Below are 21,791 nucleotides of genomic sequence, written 5' to 3'. Positions count from 1 at the left end.
AAAAAAAAAAACTTATTTAATTATTTCGTTTCGTTTCGTTTTTTTTTTTCAAATGAAAAAATTTGATTCATTCTAAAAAAATATTAATCATATTATTTTGTAAGTGGTTTTTAAAACAGGAAATCAATCGTTTAAATTTGTATTTTTTTTTGTTATTATTATCATCATCATCATTTAATAATTGAATGGGCTCGTGTATTATTTTTAACGTTTATGTGTTAATTACACGCCCAGTTTCTATACAATAAAAATCTTTAACAAAAAAAATTATTATTATTATTATTTGTTTATGAATGAAGGGATGTTTATTGTCGTGCAAACGGTTTGTTGTTTTCGTAATAAAAACAAATTGCGTTTAAAAAAAAAAAAAAAAATTTGCACTCATCATTATCATCATCATCATCATCATCATCATCATCATCACCGATCGTAAAATTTTATCATGCATGCAAATAATGATTTAAAAGTTTTCTTATGTCCCGGATTTTCGAATCACTTGTTTTTTAAATTATTCAATGAAACTAACCTCTTTTTCCATTCTTTATATATAAATTATTATTATTATTTTCCGTCTTATTACGTTCCGTTTCAAAAAATAATTTTTTTTTTAAGTGTGTATTAATGGCGTTTGATTTCTAATTAATTTCTTATTTAATTTTCACGGGTGTGAAAATTCAGAATGTCTGGCAAGTTACCCGTCGAGTGTTTTGAAATGACTTCCAAAGATTTTTGTTCGACGAATCCTGCTCACGTACAAAATGATTTACTCAATGCCTGGAGAAAAAAAGACATAACGAATTTTCTCAGCGTTTTATCATCAAACGAATGCGATCCGAATTTCCTATACGAAAATGATAATTACATGCGCCTTCTCGACAGCGCCGTCGAAAATGGTAAATGAATTAAAAATCTGTCGTCAAATTTATTGTTTTTCAAGTGTTAAAAATTAATAATAATAACTGTGTGTGGTAATCCTTTTAGGTAATGTTGAATTTGCGGAAGCCATTATCAAAGCCGGTGCTGATGTTAATCTCATCAATCCTGTCAGATCGAAAGCTCCCGTTCATTTCGCTGCAGAAACGGGTCAGCTCGAACTCCTTAAATTGCTCGTATCCAGAGGAGCGGATATTAACATAAGAGACAGCAGCGGTTCAACAATATTACATTACGTTGTAAAACAAAAATGGCCACCCGGAGAACAAAAATTTAAAAAATGTTTAGCCTATCTATTAGAACTTGACAGTTTAAAGGTGAACATGACTAATAGAAAAGGTTTAACGGCCATTCATTTGGCGGCAATGCAGGTACGAAATCCACCAATTTTAATTTATGAAATTTTTTCATAACTCTTGTTTATTAACTCAATATTAAAATGAATTTTTTTTTTTTTTTTGGTAACAATAGGGATCAGGTGAAGCTGTTAAAATGCTTTTGGAAAAAGGATCTCATTTAGATATTGATTCTATAAAAGTTGGCTCAGCGAGGAGAACGGCCAGGCAAGAAATCATGCATAAATTTCCACACTTGGAAAAAGATCTTCCATCTCCTCGGGATATTTACGACATTAAAATGGATGGAGATAAATTGTTTTCTTTATTGCATGACAATCACGAAGACAGGTTAGTTAGCATTCCTCGCAATAAATTTTTTTTGAAAAAAATTTTAATGGCGAATCCGTGCTAACCATTGACGCAGCGTCAAGAATCCTTTTATTATTTTGTGTTCTCGTTTAAGGTTCTGCGAAACGTTCAATGAAGAAATGAAGGATAAAGCTCAAAAAAATTTATTGAAATATACAGATGGGAAACAAACATTTTTACAATATTGTTGCGAAAAAAAATTTTCAAAAGCCGTTAAAACCCTTTTGGAATACGACGTTGACGTTAATTACGCACCCAATAATTCCACTCGTCCTGTTTTGATAGCATGTCGTAAAGGAGATTCTGAGACATTGCGTTTGCTTTTAAGTGCTAAACCTGATTTGTCGTGTAATGAAGATGGTGAAAATCCATTACACATCGTCGTTAAATACACGGATAATTCTCCGGATCATTTAGATTGTCTGCAAATTCTACTGAGAAGATTGAACAAAAGTAATTTAGATATAAACGCGCAGGATTTAAAGGGGAATTCCCCGTTGCACTACGCTGTGAAATACGGGGGTCCGGCATGCGTGGAAGAATTGTTGAAAAACGGAGCTTACATCGGAACTTTGAATAAATTTAAAAAACCACCGTTGGCAGACATGTCATCATCGACTCTGGGCAATTATTTAGATTCTTGCATTACGGCAACCGACGTATTGGATAGGGGAAACAATTACGTCATAAAATTTAATTACAATTTTCTCGTGCCTAAAAATTGTCTCGTTCATTCCGAATTGGAAGATATTAAAATACCTTTGACGGACGATAACGAAACGGTTAATTTACTACAAGAGTCGATACCTGAATCCCAGCCTCTTTTGTACATGAGTAAGGATTCGCATCTTCGAAAATTACTAGTTCATCCCGTTTTAACAAGTTTCATATTGTTGAAATGGCAAAGAGTTCGAATATTTTACTACGTAAATCTCATATTTTACGTTTTGTTTTGCTTTTTATTAACCGTATACATATTGTTTGGGTACAGCACATAAATTTGGCGGCATCGAACGACGCGCAAGGAAAAGACTTCAATTTAAACGGTTCGACGATGAAAATCGCACACGATAAATATTCAGGTGTGTGGAACACACATCGGAAAATGTATTAATACTCACGACGGTTGCAATTAATCCGGAAGATTTCCTTGGGGGGGGAGGAAACGGTTCGAACGAAGGAAAAGACATTTTCAACGAATCCCCGGGAGTGGATTTTCTCCGGGTTTGTTTAATTATATTTTTAATCGCGTTAACGCTTCGCGAATTGTTTCAAATTGTGATACATCCGAAAAAATACGTTTTGGATCCGGAAAATTGGTTGGAAATTTTACTCTTGATTGTTTTGGCATTTGTTTTAGTCAAGGACTGCAGTCGGGAATTTCCCAAATCGACGCGATTGGGTTTATGGTGTCCACAATTTTCAGCTCTTGCTATTCTACTCTCTTGGTTCGAATTGGTTTTGTTAGCCGGGAAACATCCCTTACAATCGTTACACATAGAAATGTTTAAAACCGTATCAATTAATTTTATGAAATTTTTAGCTTGGTACGTTATTCTCATTGTTGCTTTCGCCCTAACCTTTTACACACTTTTCCGGGATTGCGGTGCGGATTGCGAGGAAAATAATCCGTTCGTAAATCCCGGTTTGTCGATATTTAAAAGTATTGTCATGCTTACCGGAGAATTCGATGCTTCGGACATACCGTTCGTCACGTTCATCGGAACGAGTCATTTAATATTCATAGCATTTATTTTTCTCATCGCAATAGTTTTGTTAAATCTTTTGAACGGTCTTGCCGTGACAGACACACAAACGATTCGTAACGATGCGTATTTGTGCAGGTGCATCGCTTTGGTCAAACTCATTTCCTACATCGAAAACATGCTTCTCGTCGAATCCGATCCCATTCCCTGTTTGAACCTTTTCAAATGTTGTTCGAAAAAAAAAAAAAATAATAATTTCAATTTGAACTGTTTCGATTATTTGGCCAAAAGAATCGTTTTCTTTCCGAAATTATTAAAAGATGGAATTATTTACGTATTGCCCAATCAAAGGTATAAAATTTATTTCGAAGATCCTAAATCAATTAAGGAAGAGGATACGATATGTTACAATAGACTCACAAATTACTACCTGGATCCATCAACGGCTAAAACAGCAGAAAGGATATTGTCGGAACGAGTCAGCAGTAAGGGGAATCCCGTTGCGGAAATGGATACGCTAAGAAATGAAATAAATAATTGCACGGAAAGAATATTCGAAATGGAAAAAAAAATGGAATCACTGGAACAATCGACGAAACAAAATGAAAAATTATTAATACAAATTTTAGCCATATTGAGTTTGAACAATGCTAATAATGATGATAAATAAAATTGTTTATTTAAAATGTAAAAGGTCAACAAATGAATTATCAAAAGTTTTTTTTTTATTTGTTTTAATAGCATTAACGTAGTTACAATTATAATAATTTAATTGTTTATAATATAAATAAAAAAATAAATAATGTAACAAGTGCTTATTTAGCAACAAAACAATAGTTTAATTATTGTGCAATTAGCTTCTTTTTTTTTAAATATTGTATGAACATTGTTTTATTTTATTTTATATTTTATTTTATTTTGAGCCAAGAACAAATTTTAAATAATGTTATTGATTTTTATATAGAAATTAATTAATTAATTTAATTTATTTGTAACGGTCGTTTTGTAAAAAAATTATTTTTTTTTATATTAAAAAGAAAATTACAATTTGTGGCCTTTTTTGACATTAGGAATAAAATAAATTTAAATTCGATTAATATTATTTTATTAAATTTATATTATAAAATAATGTTTTTAAAAAGAATTTATTTTAAAATTTTTGGGAGGGAAGGAGTGGGGGGGGTGGGAAAATTAACTTCAATTGTATAAATCATTTTTAATTGTTTGCAATAGGTAATGTTTTATAGTTGATTTCCCCTACGATTAAATTATGAGCTTTTTAATGAATGTTTTTCACGTTATTGTACCCTTTTTTTTTTTTTTTTTTTGTTTAATTATAAATAATAATAATGAAAATAATTATTTAAAAAACTTTTTATTATTACGTAATCATTAACGTTAAAATTTCAAAAAAAATATAAATAAAAACAAAAGTGACATCTATCGAGTAAAAAAATAACTAAACAGGTTTTATCTTCATTGGAAAAATTTGTCGTTTATTTCAATATGGCGGCGCTTATGTTTATCCATACTCGCGACGATGTTTTTTCAAAAAAAAAAAAAAAAAAAACGTTTTTTCGTAACTAATCACGTGATTAATATGTCCTTGCCATTAGAGAAATAGTATTTTTTAAAATATTTTTAATTGTTATATATTTAATTTCAATTTAAATGTTAATTATTTTCTAAAAAAAAAATTTAAAAGACCATAAAATTTTGGATTTTAATTAATAAATATAATGTAAGTATAATAACATTTATCTAATGATGAGAACGATAATAATAATAATATGTTTCGTTTTGCCAATTCAGGTTTTTTTTTTTTTTTAATGGAATTAAATAAACACTGATTTTATGATGATAAATTATGTAATAAAATTAAGTTTTTTTTTTGCAAATATAGATGTCTCTCTTGTCAAATTTTTTTCTTTTAAACCGCTTTTTAGTGTTTGCCAACTTTAAAAAAAAAAAATTAAACAAAGAAATTTCAAAAAAAAATATCAATTATAAAAAGTTGACTTCATATATATATACGATTGTGTAATTTTTGTAATTGACCTTTTAGTAAAAAGTTTTAAAAAGAATATTATATAAATAAGTATTTTTATTTATTTATATAATTAATATAAAGTTTTAAATATTAAAAAATAAAATTTCCGAATAAATTTTATTTTCTCAAAGCGGGAAAAAGTTTTAGTTTTTTTTTATTAAGTGAAGCAACAAATAATCAAATTAATATTTATAAATATATATTTATATATAAATTTCTGTGTTATTTAAAAAATCAAATCAAAATATTTAATATTTAATTGTACTCAATAATTTTTCGCCATTTTTGTTAACGTTAATCTCGAGTTAAACGGTTTACCTAAAATGGCTAAAACTGGAATTCAAAGTGTAATATTTTTTGCTTTAAACATTGTAAGGTCACTTTATTGCAAAATTATGGTAGTTTAGTGCTCATACATATTTTTCAATTAAATATTTTTACTTTTAGATACTTATTTCAACGGAAATGCAGAAACGTCCTGTACTTGTAACCGAAGATGACGTCAAATCATTGATTGAATGGAATCCATTGTTTGATGCCATAAAGGGAGTCATGATGGATGTTTCTCTTAAATCCAATTCTACGGATAATTTAATCGTACAACCAGCAAGAAGTTTTATGAAAATCCCTCATAAAAATGCCGTCATGTTGATGATGCCCGGTTTAAGTGAACGAAACAAAGTATTGTCATGTAAAATCGTCACATCGTTTGTCGACAATCCATCAAAATATAATTTACCCAGCATAATGGCGAACGTTTTCGTTTTCGATACTCATACTGGTAAGTTAAAAGCAGTTTTGGAAGGTACAACAATCACAGAATGGAGAACGGCTGCTGCTTCTGCGGTTGCCACTCATTATTTAAAACCTGAGGCTGGTAAAAATGAGACTTTAGCTGTTATAGGAGCAGGTGCACAAGGTAGAATTCACATAATTGCATTTAAACATTTTTTCAATTTTAAAAAAGTTAATTTATGGAACAGAACGCATAGTAAAGCCTTAAAATTGGCCGAAGATCTTAAAAATCAATATGATATTGACATTGAAGTATTTGATAATATCGATGATTGCGTGAGAGATGCTGATGTTATTGTTACGGCGACATATTCATCAAATCCTTTACTCAAATTAAATCAAATAAAAAAAAATGTTATTATTAACGCCATTGGTGCAGGTATCAAACATCACTGCGAATTAGATGATAGTATATATGAAAAAAGTTCAATTTATACGGATTCTATGGAAAATGCCAGGGTAGAATTAAAAGGATTGATTGAAGAAGGTTATCCCGTGTTAGGTGAAATCGGAGAAATAATAATTGGAAAAAAGGAAATTGTTAAAAATGACGTCATCATATTTCATTCATTAGGAATGGGTTTGGAAGATGGCGTTACAGCACGTTTAATATTGGAAAAATATTCAAAAAATAATTAATTAGTTTAATTAATTCAAATAATAATAATAATAATAATAATAATTTTTATTTACTTTTTAATCATTTTCTATTAATTAGATTACTTTCATAAGTATTTTAAAGAATTATCATTATTTATCAGTACTATACAAAATTTTCTCTTATTTAATTAGTTTTTCATAATATATTTTGATAAGAGTTTTTAATTTATCAATTTATTTACATTAATTAATTTCCTATTAATTAACAATAATTACATTCCGTGAGTTTGTACTATTTTTCTTCTTCTTGTTTTATGATGATCTTTCGAATAATCATCTTCAAAATCATCAGCGTCGTTTTTCTTTTTCATAATAACTTTTTTCTCAACGGTTTTTCTAGAATTTACTAAAGTTTTTCTAATATTTTGAAATGGAATGTCAATTAAAAGTGTTAATGCGAACGATGTTAATAATATAACGGTCAGCTCTTTGATTTCAAACTAAAATCAAAAATTTTAAGTTTAAGATAAAATTTAAAATTAAAATTGAAATTTTTTTTTTGTAAACGCACCAATGAATGAAATCCTTTAAAAAATTGTACAGTACGTTGCGTTCCGACATTGTAAAAAAATACCGGAAATTGTGTTAGATAAAACGCATAAGATATTTTTGTAAAAATTTTAAAATATTTCCAACTTAAAAATTTATTAAAAAAACCTGAAAGAAAGAAAGGACATAAAAAGTTTAAAATTTTCATTTTTTTACATTGAAGTGATTTGATTATTTTCAATTATTTTTACCGCCAGAATCATTTAAACAGGCTAATATTCCCCAGCCCAAAAAGCCAGACCATAAAATGGGAGCAAATGCATTGTAAATGGCCGAATCGATAGGATTATATGTATACTCCTTATAAGCGGCTTTGTAAAATCCAAACATGGCTATAACTCCTGCTGAAGTTCCCAGAAACCAACCGATTATCGATTGTAAACGATTAAATTTTAAATTTCTACCCTTTCTTCTTAAATAATATCCCATGAGGATGCCCAATAAATAAACGGTTAGTCTATGAGTTGGAAGTATGTAGGATAGATTAGCTGTTTTCCACAACTTTTCCACTCTGGAATTAAATTATCCATCGAATTATATGGAAATTGATATTTTTACCACGTGTAAGTTTTTACTCACGATATTCCATAATATATCAACGTGGATATGTTTTCCCTTTTTGTAACAACATAACGTAGCCATGTTGACAGTGCCGAACTAAGCAATAAAATTGATGTACCTAATTTTGGCCATTTCCACAACAAGTAAATAAAAACTGGCGAAATGATAAAAAGTTGCATATCAATCCCTAATTGATGAGTATGTGTTAAACACTGAAAATTTTTTTGTTTTAAAAAAAAATGTTTGAACTAATATTAAAAACAAAAATGAAAATTTTTTCTATACCATATTTTCAAATCCAAAATAATTATGAACAAATAAAAAATTTCTCCACATGTATTTTTTACATAAATTTGAATATTTGCTCACTACTAAACCCCACATAGGTCCTGTACTCATATCTTCCATTATAAATGTACAAAATAATATTATTCCAACTAAATTAGGTAAAAATCTTAAAAAAAAAAAAAAAATTAGTTTAAATGGTTAATAAAATAAATTATAAAAAATTCAAATGAAAAATTAGTTTGTCACCTACCTGACTATTCTATTGATTAATTTTTCTTTAAAGTTTAATTTTTTAGTTTTATCCAAATCTTTAATAAATGAATAAGAAACTAATATTCCACTGATCATAATAAAAGAATCTGTGTATAATATTGCTGATCTTCCAAGCATCGTCCATAATTTTGAAAATGACTGAAAATTAAATCAATGAAATGTGTTTTTGTTGTTTTACAAACTTACATTGTTTTACACTTACTTTGCCCAAGGTTGTTCTATTAAATGTAGGTATAAATAACATAGCCATTTGTTTGTGTGAAAGAAGGAGGCCGACAGCATTTAAAAATCTAGCACCGTGTAAACATTGTAAATCATCGTTAACCGGTTTTGTATTCGTTAATATTTCCCAATTTTTCTTTATCGAAAAACATTTTATTATTTTATTTACGTTTGAATTCCCTAATTTAACTTTTTCTACATCGATGATAAACTCCAACAATGTTAAAACAAGTAGTGAAGTAAATAATACTCTAAAATTTAATAATTGTTAATAATCTTAAAAAAAAAAAAAAAATACATAAAACTCAACATTTAAAAAAAAACTCACTTAACAATCAAACTTGCCACCGCCATTTCTTTTTTTTCTTCTGCCACGTAACAAACGTCATCGTTAACGGTCACGTTAAATCGAAACGGTTCAGTGTAAGATATTCTTTTCAAGATATTTTCAGCTATATTTTCAACGTCTTTATTACTACACGAAGATGGAATACAAAGGCCCCAATTGAAAGTCTCCATTTTAGGTACGCGATGACCTTGCTATTTAATATATATATTTATTAATTAATTAATTTTTTTTAATAACGTTTTTGTTAATTCAAATCAAGGGTTACATATAAAAATGTCTCACGTCGAAAAGCTCGTTTGTCAATAATCTGTGAGAATGAATGTAATCATCTATGATTCGGATATTATCTGTTGTTTGATCATCATTTGATGGTTTTATGTCAATTGTAGCCAGACAATATTTACTATTTATTTGATGATGTTCACCATTAACAGACATACACTCATCAAAATCTCCATATTGATTTAAATTTCCACTTAGTATACCAGAAGGTAATTTTGCAGATGCATCTATCACTAATGAAAAAAATTACATCATCATCACTTTTGAAAAAAACATTTATTACAAATATTTGAGGTTAACAATTGAGAATCACTTACTTTTCATGGCCCATAAATTGTATTTTTTAAACTCTCTCAATATTAAATTTATATCTTGTTCACATTTTGAATTATTTAAAATGGGTGATGCTCGAAATGAATATGATAGATAATCCTTTAGGTAATCAGATACTGGTTTTTGATTTTGTAAAACCTCACAATGTGATACATGACTGACATTTTGCAAATGAATTCCATAAACAGGTAAATATAATTGTAAAACAATAATCACAGGTAAAACTATCTTTTCCATTATTTAAACACTTATTAACTAAGCATAGGCTAGCTTTGAAATTAGCTTATATATGAAAGTTCATGACAAGTGATTCTGATTTCCACCACATTAGGGAAATATGTTAGTGACAATGTTAATTAATATGTGATGCAATAAGTTCAGACAATTTAACAACAAGTGATTTTTTTTTTAACTTTATTAAAATCAAAATTTTAAAGGATATTGTTAATTATGCATAAGAAACAATTGTTTTCAGTTTTGAGGCCTTGGTAACAAATATTGTTGGCAATTCAAGGAACATGTTATTTTTATGTTGAACATGAAATTTTTAACCACATGAATGTTATTTACTGTGAATGTTTTTGTAAATGAAAAAAAAAAACAAAAAACTTAATAATATGAGTAATAATTATATTTTAATTATCATCCTCATCAATTTTTAACCAATCATTATCATTATCATCATTTGAAATATCATATATTTGCATACCACTGGACCTTCTAACAGTTTGATTAAAAAGTGGTACTGTTATTTCAATGATATCTTCATCATTATCATTTACAAAGACATTTTCAGGGGCGTCTTCTTCATCGGGGTCTTCTGGATCATAATCATAGTCAAAATTATTTTTTTCCAATTCAAGTTTTTCAAAATCTGTTTCGTTTGCATTCGATACTTCTATGTAATCATTTAGAGGATCGCCTTCGGTTTTGGAATCTTGTGTTGGTTCAAATTCTATTTCCTTTTGGTCTTCAAGCGGTTCTAAAATTTAAAAGTATTTCTTTTGTGTTGCTGTAAAAGAGTTTCCCAAAATCTCATTTAATAAACCTCATTACAAACCTTGTAAATTTATTTTAGGCTTTGAATTTTTTTCATCATCAACTATTAGTTTTTTAATGTCTATCATGGGAATATCAAAAACTAAAGTAACCAATACTGAGATGAATATAATTACAAAAAATTCCTTTATGTCAAACTGCAAATTGAAATTAATTCATTAGTTGTTTTCACTTGCATTTCAAATTATTCAGTGATTGTAGTAGTAATAATAATAATAATAATACTTACACAATCAATCAATCTAAATGTTTCAGGTATTCTTTTTACACCAACTAAATAAAAAAATACTAAAAATTGTGTCAGATATAAAGAATATGATATTCTACTAAACACTAAAAGATTTTTACTGCTTAAAAATTCATTTAGTTTTCCTAATGATAAAACAGAAAAGATGAAATTTAGTATAATAAACTAAAATTTAGTATTTTTTTTTTTGTAGGTGTGAAATCATACCACCAAATCCAACGTGACAAGCTACAATCACCCAAGCCAGAGAAAATGACCAAGTCACCGGTGATAATGCTGCATACTGTGCTGCTTCAGTCACATTATAATCATATTCTTTGGATGTCATTTGTGATGTAGACATAATACTATAAAAGCCGAGGGATAAAGCAGTTATCCAGCCAATACCTCCAACAGCTCTAGGTATGACAATATCATTTTTATATTTTTGTAAGTAATGTCCAACAATAACACCTAACAGATATGGTGATGCCCTGCATAAACTTTGTGTGTAGAGTTTATTTGCAGTATTATACAACTGAGATACTCTAAACGAATGGGGGGAAAAAAAGTATAATTAATTAAAAAGGTTAAATGAGTTGCAATAAAAGGAAAAAAAAAAAAAAAAATGGAAAACTCACGGCATCCCATGATAAATAACAACCGAAAGGTCGTTATAATAAGCAACATAATATCTAACTATCGAAGACACTAGAAATAATGCTTGCAATATACCAAAACCTAATTTATCATATTTAAATAACAAAGTAACAAAAAATGGCGCTAGTATTGACAATTGCATATCTAAAGCAAGTTGATGAGTTTGTGGAGCACACTGAAAAACAAAATTATTTTTAGAGCATTTGGGGGGGGGGGGTGGAAAGGGGGATGAAAACAAAAACAGGTTTTACCATTTTTTCAAAAGGGAAAAAATTTTGTACGTAAAGTAAATTCCTCCACATGAAATCTTTACAAATATCGGCATTTTTCTTAACGAGAGAATTCCACATAGGTCCGGAACCTAAATTATCCCAAACGTATCCGTAAAAGAGCAAAACCGCTAGCAGTGCCGGTGTAAGGCGTATTAATCTACTCAATAATTTTTTCGTCCATGATATTTTTCCTTTCGACATTATTTCTTTTGTTAAATTATAAGATGTGAGAAGTCCACTCATGAGTAAAAAACTATCGGTGTATATGAGAGATGCTCTTAATATAACAGATCCGACATTATTTGAAACCTGAAATTTTTTTTAATAAGATTTTAAACGAACGATTATTTTAAATGATTGTTTTCAGGTATAATAAGCATACTAATGTAAAAAATATTCTGTTGTTAAAAGGCGTCCATCCGAGTGGTATAGTTTTATGTGCAAAATACAACATAATTGAAAAAATTGCTTTTATTCCATTTATGCAATGTATGCTTCCTTCATTTTCATTTTCGAAAAGTTTTCTTAAATTTCTTTTAAGGGAAAATGCCATTATGACGTCATTGAACACTCCTTCTGAAAAATAATTTAAATTTAATAAAAATAAATAAATTTTCGTGGATGAAAACGATTGTTAAACCTTTTCTGGATAAATGGGAAGAAAATTCAATTGGAAAAATTTCTTCATCGTTTTCCTCCTTCGAATCCTTTTTTTCATCGAATTCTAAAGAATTTTTTTCTTTTTTATTAATTCCAACGTCTAAATAGGTAGCATAAGCGGTCGTTGATAGAATTATCGTGTAAAATATTCTATAAAAAAAAAAAAAAAAAGTGCGACAAATTAAATTAGAAAAAAAATATTTAAAAAAAAATTGAAAGTTTGGATTTCTTACAAAACCATAATCAATGATAAGTTAAACTTAAATCCGACGTCGCTTTTTACAATGCAATTATCATCGTCAACGTTTATTTCAATAATCAAATTTGTCGTTACGTTAATTTCTCTAAGTTGTGAATCAATCATTTTTTTAACGTCGTCTGCTTGACACGTGTCCGGAACACATAAACCCCAATTAATTGATGAAAATTTTGGAATAAAGTGTCCAGGCTGGAAAAGATTGCGTGATATCAATAAGTCAATATTCCATGTGAATCACTGGAATCCACTGGAATTAATAATAAAAATGTTTTTATTTCTTACATCGTAAATTGTGCTTTTGACAAATGAAAAACTTTTAGCTCTATCCAGAGTTTTATCAAGAGTGCTATTTTTCAGGTTTGTCGATACGTCTATGTTTGCAAGACAGTATTTTCCACGTATACCTGAAGGTTCGTCACCGTATGGTTTTTTAAACACGGCATTGATCGAGAGGCATTCATCGAAATCACCAAATTGATTCAGGTTTCCCTGGAGGATACCCGATGGTAATTTGGCTGATGCATCCAACACTGAAAATTGAATATATATTTGGTACGATGATGACGCCACGTGTGAATGCCACGTGAAAAAAAAGGGTGAGAAAATTTATAAATTATATTCTTACTCATGAGTGCCCAAATTTTATTTTTTTTCAATTGTTTAAAGTAAACATTTTTATGCTTTTTACATAAATCCGATTCGTTTAAATTTTCATTCGGATTTAATAAAAAAAAAAATTTCCCAGTCGAAGTTGGAAAATTTTCCTTCGGGATAGCATTTTTTGAACAATAGTTTTTCTTTTCTTCTTCTTCTTCTTCTTTTCCCTTTTCTTCATCTTTTTCTTCTTTTTCCTTTTCTTCATCTTTTTCTTCTACTTTTCTTTTAATTATTTTCGTAAGTGATGGTACTTGTTCATTTTCTACATTTTTCATCTTCTTCATGACCTTTTCTTTTACGTTTTTATCATTTTCTTTAAAATTTTTCTCTTTAACGATTTCTTTTCCAACAATTTTTTCTCTCGATTTTTCTTTTTTTTTTTTTTCATCTAACGATTTAGAAGTTTTTGTATTTGTTTTGTCATCACTTTTAACGTTTTCTTTTTCTTTCTTTTTTTCTAATTTTTTATCTACCTTGGGGGGAACGTAAGTATCCGGCTGTTGTTTTACAGAATCGGAAAATTTTTCCCGTGCTTTCGCTTTGTATTCGACTGTAAAAAAAAATTATTATTATTATTAATTTGATTTTTGATGGGAAATTAAAAATTCGATTTGATTCATCACCTTTTTTTTGTGCAAAATTATAAGTTGGAGGAGGTTTAAAATTTATTTTGACGTTTCCTTTATTATATTCTTTTAATATTTTCACAGCGGAAAATACTTCGTCGCTATTTTCATCATCATCATCATCATCATCATCAACATCCTTTAAATTTTCTAATGTTGTTTTACACATTGGTGACCTTAATTTACATTCTTTTTCTTGTATTGCTTCTTCGACTTTTGACGTTAAATGTGTTCTTATATTATTAAGTAGTAGTTTAGTTTTCAAATCGCCTTTTCCGGAAACTTCATTTATTTTTAGCAAAAAAAAAAAAATGACAAAAAACGACGACAGATTTTTATAAAACATGGAATTTTTTTTTATTTTCCCACGACGATGACGACCCATACCCATCGAAATATTCATTTTTCAAACGATTATTTTTCATTCTTATTATTATTATTATTATTAGGTTTTTTTTATTTAAATATTCACATTCGATTACATTTTATCCCCGGTTAAGCTAAAATTAAAAAAAAAAATAAAATAAAAAAAAAAAAAAAAAAAAAAAACCATGTTTGTGTGCGAGTTAATCACGCGGATTTATTATTATTATTTTTAAATAAATTCGGTTTATTACTTATTAATCTCTCTCTCTCTCTCTCTCTTTTTATTAAATTTCTTTAATGGAAAATTTTACACGGCGTGTAAAACTTTTATTAATGCAAAAAAAAAAAAAAAAAAAAAAAATTTTTTTTTACTCACGATTTTGTATTGATGCGACTCGCGACGAAATAAATAAATAAATAAATAAATTTTGCAAATTAAATTAAAATTAAATTAAATAAAAATAAATAAAAGCTTCGCGTTTATAAAAAAAAAAAAAAAAAAAAAAAATTCATTGAGAGCAAGTCAAAAAAAATCTAAATATAATTTTGAGCCGGGACCGAATAAAAAAAAAAAACAAATTTTTTTAACGATTTCGAGAACGAAAAAGTCTCATCGCACGAATAATAATAATAATAATAATAGCTCACATTTTATTTTAATAAATATTATTAAAAATTAATTAATTAATTAATTAATTAATTACCTGTTCGACGTTAAATACCTTTTTTTTTTTTTTGGTAATCAAATAGACAAAAAATAATTTTTATTTATTTATTTATTTTATTTATTTATTTATTTTTTTTTTGTTTACAGATTTTTTGTACTGAAACATTAATTTAAGCTAATTTGATGACGACATGCGATTTCACATCAATTAACTAACTAATAAGGTAAATAATGTACATTTTAATTATTTATTAATATATCATAAATAATAATATTTATATATACGATAACGTTTAAAAGTTTTGCACGTTTTAATTTTTTTTTATTCACAACACGTGTGGGAAACGTGTATACTTATTACGACAAGAAAAAAATGGCACGTTTACGTCACGTTCGCTTTTCCACACGTTTAAAAAAAAAAAAAAAAACAAATAATAAATTAAAATAGGAACTGGATAAATTAATAATAATAATAATAATAATAGTTTAAAATTCATTCGTTTATCGTGGTTGTTTCGACCGATGATTGTGATTCTACCGATGTCGTACTCGTGGATCCGATCGGTTTTTTAATTGTCGTGTTATTGGCTTTCTTGAGAAGAATACTTTCGATGGCTAATATGGGACCCTCGAAAAGTATGGAAAACAAAAGTGCTAAAACGTATGTGATAATAACGTGTGATAAAATTTCTTTGGCCTGTACGGAAAAAAGAAGAAGATTTTTAATAGTTTTGAAAAGTGCGTGAAAATACCTTAAATGTATCAGGTTGCGGTGTCATACTCTTACCATTTCAATATTAGTCAGGTATCTCGTGTGCCTTAATGTTCCAATCGTGTGAAGTTCAACGAGACCGTTAACTAAATATGCGCAATAGCTTAATCTACTGAAAGGTACCCACAATCTCAGACTTAAAAATTTATTTAATTTTTCTGAAAGTGATAAATTATTATTAACAATAGTGTCGTCGCGTTTAATTTGTTTTTCGATTTTCTCATTTTTTTTTTTTACCTGCGTTGTTTGTTATGCATACGAATATGACCCAAGCTATGCCAACGCACCATCCGACTCTATGCAAAGCAGCATAAGTTGCTGATTCGAATGCATCGTAGGGCCTGTAATAAAACACGCTGACGGAAAACATTGAAGATATCGCGGAAAAAGTACCGATTATCCATCCGCACCAAAGAATTTTCTGGAAAAAATTATATTGTTTAATAACTCGTCGTTTGAGATGACGGAAACCATGACGTAAATTCGGAGGAAAGTTTAAAAGTACCTTTGGAACTTTATAACCGGAACTTTGAATTCTGTGAATTATGTATCCCAATGATAAACCGATAGTGTAAGACATTCCCCTCATGTGAGTTTTTATGTATGTTGTTTTATACATTGGATTAGCAGAAAGATCAGTTATTTCGCTGTGGAACAAAAAAAAAAAAAATTGAAAGTTTTTGGAAGAAGATTCATACGAAATAACATTAAATAATTTTCGCCGAAAAAGAAAATTACCTCGCATACATCATTAAAACCGGATCTAAATGATTAACGAATGTAACAACGAATGGAATTATAACGGATATGGTTGTAGTACCAAATAAAATGATTTCTCCAATCATTGGCCATTTATAAAGTGGATAAATAATACCGGGAGCGAGAAAAAAAAATTGCGTGTCAACGGCCAAATACCAGGATTGAAACATGCACTGGAAAAAAAAAAAAAAAATAAAACAAAATTTATCGTTAAAAACTAAAAATTGGGTCATGACGGACAAGATTTTTTTATACAAAATGTAAACAACAATTAAAATTTTATTTTCGAATTTTGATTATATTTTAAAAAAATAATAAAACGTTAAAACTTACCAAATATTCGTTACTGACGTAATTATTTACGTAAAGTAAATTAGCCCACCATGATTTTCTACATCTTTCTCTTTCTAAACCGACTCTAGATTCCCACAGGGGACCTGAATCGAATTTGTAAAACCACGTGCAATAAATGGCTATAACAACTGCATAAGCTGGAGTCAATCTTTAAGAAAAAAAAAAGGAAAAATGGTTCATTCATTCATTCATTCATTTTAATATCGAACGATTTATTTATTATCACGACAACACACGTACCTTATTATTCTCGCTATGTAAACGATGAATGGATTAACGAATTTTCTCTTTTCTAATTCTGCGAGTAATAATCTGCAGAGGAGAAAAGCTCCAATCATGAGAAAAGTGTCCACTAAAAGAGGATTGTTTAATAAAATTCCGTTTTCGACTTTTAACACGGCCTAAAAAAAAAACAAAAATTGTATTCGTAAAGAAGGGAAGAATCACTTACGTAAAAAGTATAAAAATGACTTACTTCTTCTTTAAAATTCGAATTCATACTTGGCCCCCCAATGATAAATGCTGTTGCATGTCCCATCAATATTAAAACCATCGTAATTGCTTTAATGCCGAAAATACTATCCAAATTATGTATGGACGGAGCATAAGCTGACAATTTTATGAAATTCGTATATGCGGAAAAACAAATGAGTAAATTTGTTTTAAAATCTGAAAAACAAAAAAAAAAAAATCCATTTAGTCACCGAATTAATAATAATAAATAAATAAATAAATAAAATTTAAGGGGATTTTTCTCACTTTTAATTTTTTCCGGAGATTTTTGTACAATCGTTAAATCGTATGTCGTGGCTACAGCAATGGCTAAAACAAAAGCTCCCACGACGAAACTGAAAAAGTGAAAAGTTTTTACAACCAATCAGGTTAACAGAGATATTAAAAAAGATTAAAAAATTAAAATTTACCACAAAGCTACGTCATATCCGTCAAATTGTAATTCTTTTTTAACCTGACACATATCAGGTGGTATTTCGAATTTTAATAAAAGACCTCTTATTTTATAAGTTTCGGCAAGAGTGTTGAAAAAAAATTCAACGTCTTCGTTTGTGCAAGCAGAAGGTACGCAGAAGGTCCAATAAACGACATCCTTACGAAATTCTCTTCTCGTCGTCGGTACCTTTCAATTAAAAAAAAAAATTGTATCGATTAAAAAAAGTCTCTGACGTCACAGGTACATGACTTTATGTTTAAAATTTTTTTTTTTTTGTTTCAGGGTTGGCTCCCTGCACATTTTAAAATAATTCGAATTCGTCAGGATCGGAATGGAGAGAGAGAGAGAAAGAGAGACATTATATAAAAAAAAATTTTCCGAAAAGTTATCACTTCAATCGCATAATTGATAATTTTTATCAATCGTTAAAAGGAAGAAAGAAAATTTTCGCGGTGGGGTAAGTTCAGAAATTCAGAAAATTTTTTTTTTTTTTTTTTTTTTTGACGGAATCGATATTAACCTTTAAGGTTCCCCAAGCGGAATGAGATGGTAATTCGGTGTCGTCACTTTTCTTGTGAAAACCCGATAAATTAACTTTTGCCAAACAATATTGTCCTTTGAGCACGTTTTCATCTTGTTCATGGCCTTTTCCGGGCATTTCGGTGACAACGTTAACGCATTCGTCGAAATTTCCCAAATTATGAGATGATCCGAATAAAATTCCTTCGGGTATTTTACTGCTCGCATCGAACACTGGAATAGAACAATAAAGTATTATTATTATTATTAGCGTTATCGTATAATTTTAGATATCGACAAACAAACAAACGCGGGAAGAAAAACATTTTTACTGACGTAATAAAAACTCGGGATAATTAATAATAATAATAATAATAATAATAATAAAATTAGATAAAATGGTTGACGTAGAAAAATTGTCATCTGGTAATTTTCCGATTGTTAATTTACCCAAAGGAACGTGAAAATGAATATTTGTATCTTCTTCTTCTTTTTACCCTTTTAAAATGTCGTCGTGAGGTAGAGTATCATAAGAAGATCTCATTGCCCTTATAATAAACGTGAGAAAAGTCGGTTTTTTTATATATCGAAGTTTGGAGGTATATTAAACGAAGGTAAAGGAAAATTTCTTTATTGGTTTTCGTACCTTTTTTTAAACTTTGGCACATTTTTTTTTTTTTTGCCACGTTTCGTAATGCATCATCGGTGGTTTACGTACAGGTTTACAACTTTTCAAAAAAAAAAAAAAATTTTTTTTCTTTTGTTACAAACTTGTTCCTTAAGAAACTTGATTGGGGGGAAGGGGAATCATAAATTTTTTTGTCGAGGCATTAAAAATTTTCCGATACATTCCAGTTAAAAAAAAAAAAATTCTTGTTTTTTTTTTTTTTAAATCGTTTATTATTATTATTATTTTCGCGTAATTTTGTTGTTGTTGTTGTTGTTAATGCAACAACAACTCGAACCGGTTAATTTAAAAAAAAAAAAAAATTACCACAAGTTCTCGGTCGAGTTGAGTTTTAACAAACCTGGGGTACCTGTTTATTTTTTTTATTCACCTTTTGTTTCTTTTTTTTTAAATAAATAAATTTCAAGTTAAATTTTTTTTTTTTTTCAAATTTTAAATTTATTCAAAAATTTTTTTTACAACAAAAGTCCCGGAAAAAAAAAAAAAAAAACTTTTTTCAAAAATCGGAAGTTTTGACCTTAATTACCGTTAGGTAATATGTTAATTAATTAAAATCATAAAAAAATTTTTTTTGACTCTGTTTTAATGTATTCTTGTCGACTTTCTTTATTTACTTTTTTTTAAAAAAAAAAAAAAAAAAAAAAAAAAAAAATAATAATATGGAAAATAATGATGATGATGATGATGGTGATGATGATGATGATGATGATGATGATGATGGTGATGATGATGATGATGATGATGGTGATGATGGTGATGATGGTGATGGTGATGATGGTGATGATGATGATGATGATGATGGTGATGATGGTGATGATGGTGATGGTGATGATGATGATGATGATGATGGTGATGATGGTGATGGTGATGATAGGGATTATGATGATGATGATGATGATTTTGTTATAATTGTAAAAATTATTTCTTGGTTCGTTACACATTTGAATAATTGTTATTGTTAAAAAGAACTTTTTTTTTTTTTTTCGATTTTTTTTTTAACGAACGATTATCGATTATCGATTATCGATTATTATTATTATTATTATTATTATTATTACTACGATAAATTTCAATTTGGTTTAATTTCACAATTTCGTAACCTAAATAAAAAAAAAAAAAAATGGAAAAAATGGCCCGAATCCTTTGTCGTCGAAAATTTGGTTAATTTATTGGGGGGGGGGGCGAGGAATGATAAAGTATTGGGAAAGGGTATACGGATTAAAAAATTAAATTCGGTCGTTACGGGTTATGCAAATTATTATTATTATTATTATTATTATACAATAATTTTTACGACGTGTTGTTTTATTATTTTTTTTCAAAAAATATTTTCGAGTAATATGTTATGTTTCATTCACCTCCAGCCTTTTTCACTTTTCAAGTTTCAAATTATAAATCATTATTACTATTATTATTATTATTATTATTATTATTATTATTATTATTAATACTGACCTTCGTTAAAATAATTTCGGGTACGAGTTTTACTTGTTTTGACAATGACAATTAAAATTAAAAACAATTTTTTTTTTTTTTTTACTTTTTACTTTATTTCCGTGTTTACGAATTTTCTTTCTTTTTATTATTATTATTATTATTATTATTATTATTATTATTATTATTTAGGCGTTAAAAATCAAAAATGTTAAGAGAGAAGAAAGGGGGGAGGAGGGAAGGAAGGAAGGACGGCAGGGGGGTCGTATATGTATTTTTTTTTTCAAACAAACATCCGGAAAAATCTTTTTGTTTTTTCCCCTTCCCCTCCTTCCCCTTCTCCTCCTCTTGTCACTCCGCTTCCCTCTCAAGTTCCCTTTAACAATGATTATTGATAATAATAATAATAATATTTTTTATTTTAAGACACGAAATTATAATAACAAGTAAATGTTTTGGTTATTTTTCAAACCCCTGGGGGCCATATAAAATTCCCATAACGATTTTACGTGTTTATTTATGACGTCACGAAATTTATTTTATTAATTAATTTTTTTCTTTTTTTCGGTTAAAATTTTCCTTGTTTTTCGATTTTTCCGTTAAAAAAAAAAAAAAAAATTCAAATCCGCGTAACCGTCGTTTTTAACATCATCATTATTATTATTTATATTATTATTATTATTATTATTATTATCATCATTGTCATTGTGAATTGGTGCAGGTGTGGTTTTTTTTTTTTTGGGGGGGGCGGTTTATTTAAATTTTTATTTTATTAAAAAAAATTTAATTAAAAATAAATAATTTAAAAAAAAGAAGACGGTGGGAGGGAGGGAGGGAGGGGGAGGGGTGGGGGGAAATTTATCGATAAGTTCGAATAATGTTGTTATTGTTATTTATACGAGAGAGAGAGCCTTTAAAATCGTTTCGACAAACAATACGTTTGTTTGATAAATATTTTTTTTTTTTTTTTCCCGTCGCCTAAATTTATTCATAACTGTTCCATTTATTTTTCATCATTATTATTATTATTATTATCATTATTATTATTATTATTATTATTATTTTTTAATGACGCAAAAATTTAAAAAAAATCGTTCGCGAAAAAAAAAATGCGGAATGAAATATTTATTAAAAAAAAAAAAAAAAAAATACAAAG

The 21,791-nt window shown here is 28.2% G+C and overlaps 6 protein-coding genes across 6 annotated transcripts; 2 read left to right on the top strand and 4 right to left on the bottom strand.

Moving 5' to 3' along the window:
• Nucleotides 1-679: 679 nt before the first annotated feature.
• Nucleotides 680-4,016, top strand: Phum_PHUM216930 (ankyrin repeat-containing protein, putative; the record flags this gene model as incomplete). The annotated part of the gene is made up of 5 exons (XM_002425669.1): nt 680-893; nt 982-1,304; nt 1,405-1,619; nt 1,735-2,625; nt 2,723-4,016. 5 exons carry the CDS (start codon nt 680-682, stop codon nt 4,014-4,016), a joined length of 2,937 nt encoding a protein of 978 aa, XP_002425714.1.
• A 1,845-nt stretch (nt 4,017-5,861) lies between these two features.
• On the top strand, nt 5,862-6,830 carry Phum_PHUM216920 (ornithine cyclodeaminase, putative; the record flags this gene model as incomplete). The annotated part of the gene is made up of 1 exon (XM_002425668.1): nt 5,862-6,830. The coding sequence occupies one exon, from the start codon at nt 5,862-5,864 to the stop codon at nt 6,828-6,830; it is 969 nt and encodes a 322-aa protein (XP_002425713.1).
• A 233-nt stretch (nt 6,831-7,063) lies between these two features.
• On the bottom strand, nt 7,064-9,945 carry Phum_PHUM216910 (uncharacterized protein; the record flags this gene model as incomplete). The annotated part of the gene is made up of 9 exons (XM_002425667.1): nt 7,064-7,278; nt 7,592-7,911; nt 7,980-8,173; nt 8,247-8,415; nt 8,500-8,660; nt 8,725-8,995; nt 9,073-9,284; nt 9,376-9,608; nt 9,693-9,945. The coding sequence occupies 9 exons, from the start codon at nt 9,943-9,945 to the stop codon at nt 7,064-7,066; spliced, it is 2,028 nt and encodes a 675-aa protein (XP_002425712.1).
• Nucleotides 9,946-10,179: 234 nt separating this feature from the next.
• Phum_PHUM216900 (uncharacterized protein) lies at nt 10,180-12,478 on the bottom strand (the record flags this gene model as incomplete). Its single annotated transcript, XM_002425666.1, has 8 exons — nt 10,180-10,277; nt 10,418-10,690; nt 10,769-10,904; nt 10,997-11,139; nt 11,222-11,541; nt 11,635-11,828; nt 11,905-12,234; nt 12,308-12,478. The coding sequence occupies 8 exons, from the start codon at nt 12,476-12,478 to the stop codon at nt 10,180-10,182; spliced, it is 1,665 nt and encodes a 554-aa protein (XP_002425711.1).
• A 336-nt stretch (nt 12,479-12,814) lies between these two features.
• Nucleotides 12,815-13,473, bottom strand: Phum_PHUM216890 (uncharacterized protein; the record flags this gene model as incomplete). Its single annotated transcript, XM_002425665.1, has 3 exons — nt 12,815-13,033; nt 13,127-13,374; nt 13,470-13,473. The coding sequence occupies 3 exons, from the start codon at nt 13,471-13,473 to the stop codon at nt 12,815-12,817; spliced, it is 471 nt and encodes a 156-aa protein (XP_002425710.1).
• Nucleotides 13,474-15,653: 2,180 nt separating this feature from the next.
• Nucleotides 15,654-18,839, bottom strand: Phum_PHUM216880 (uncharacterized protein; the record flags this gene model as incomplete). Its single annotated transcript, XM_002425664.1, has 12 exons — nt 15,654-15,857; nt 15,948-16,090; nt 16,170-16,353; nt 16,438-16,579; nt 16,671-16,864; nt 17,025-17,193; nt 17,286-17,446; nt 17,521-17,714; nt 17,805-17,893; nt 17,972-18,180; nt 18,515-18,747; nt 18,824-18,839. 12 exons carry the CDS (start codon nt 18,837-18,839, stop codon nt 15,654-15,656), a joined length of 1,938 nt encoding a protein of 645 aa, XP_002425709.1.
• Between the last annotated feature and the right edge of the window lie 2,952 nt (nt 18,840-21,791).

Source organism: Pediculus humanus, genomic scaffold (genome assembly GCF_000006295.1).
Source record: "Pediculus humanus corporis 1103172107562 genomic scaffold, whole genome shotgun sequence".
NCBI classification, from domain to species: domain Eukaryota; kingdom Metazoa; phylum Arthropoda; class Insecta; order Psocodea; family Pediculidae; genus Pediculus; species Pediculus humanus.
This window is presented reverse-complemented; position numbering and strand designations above follow the sequence as displayed.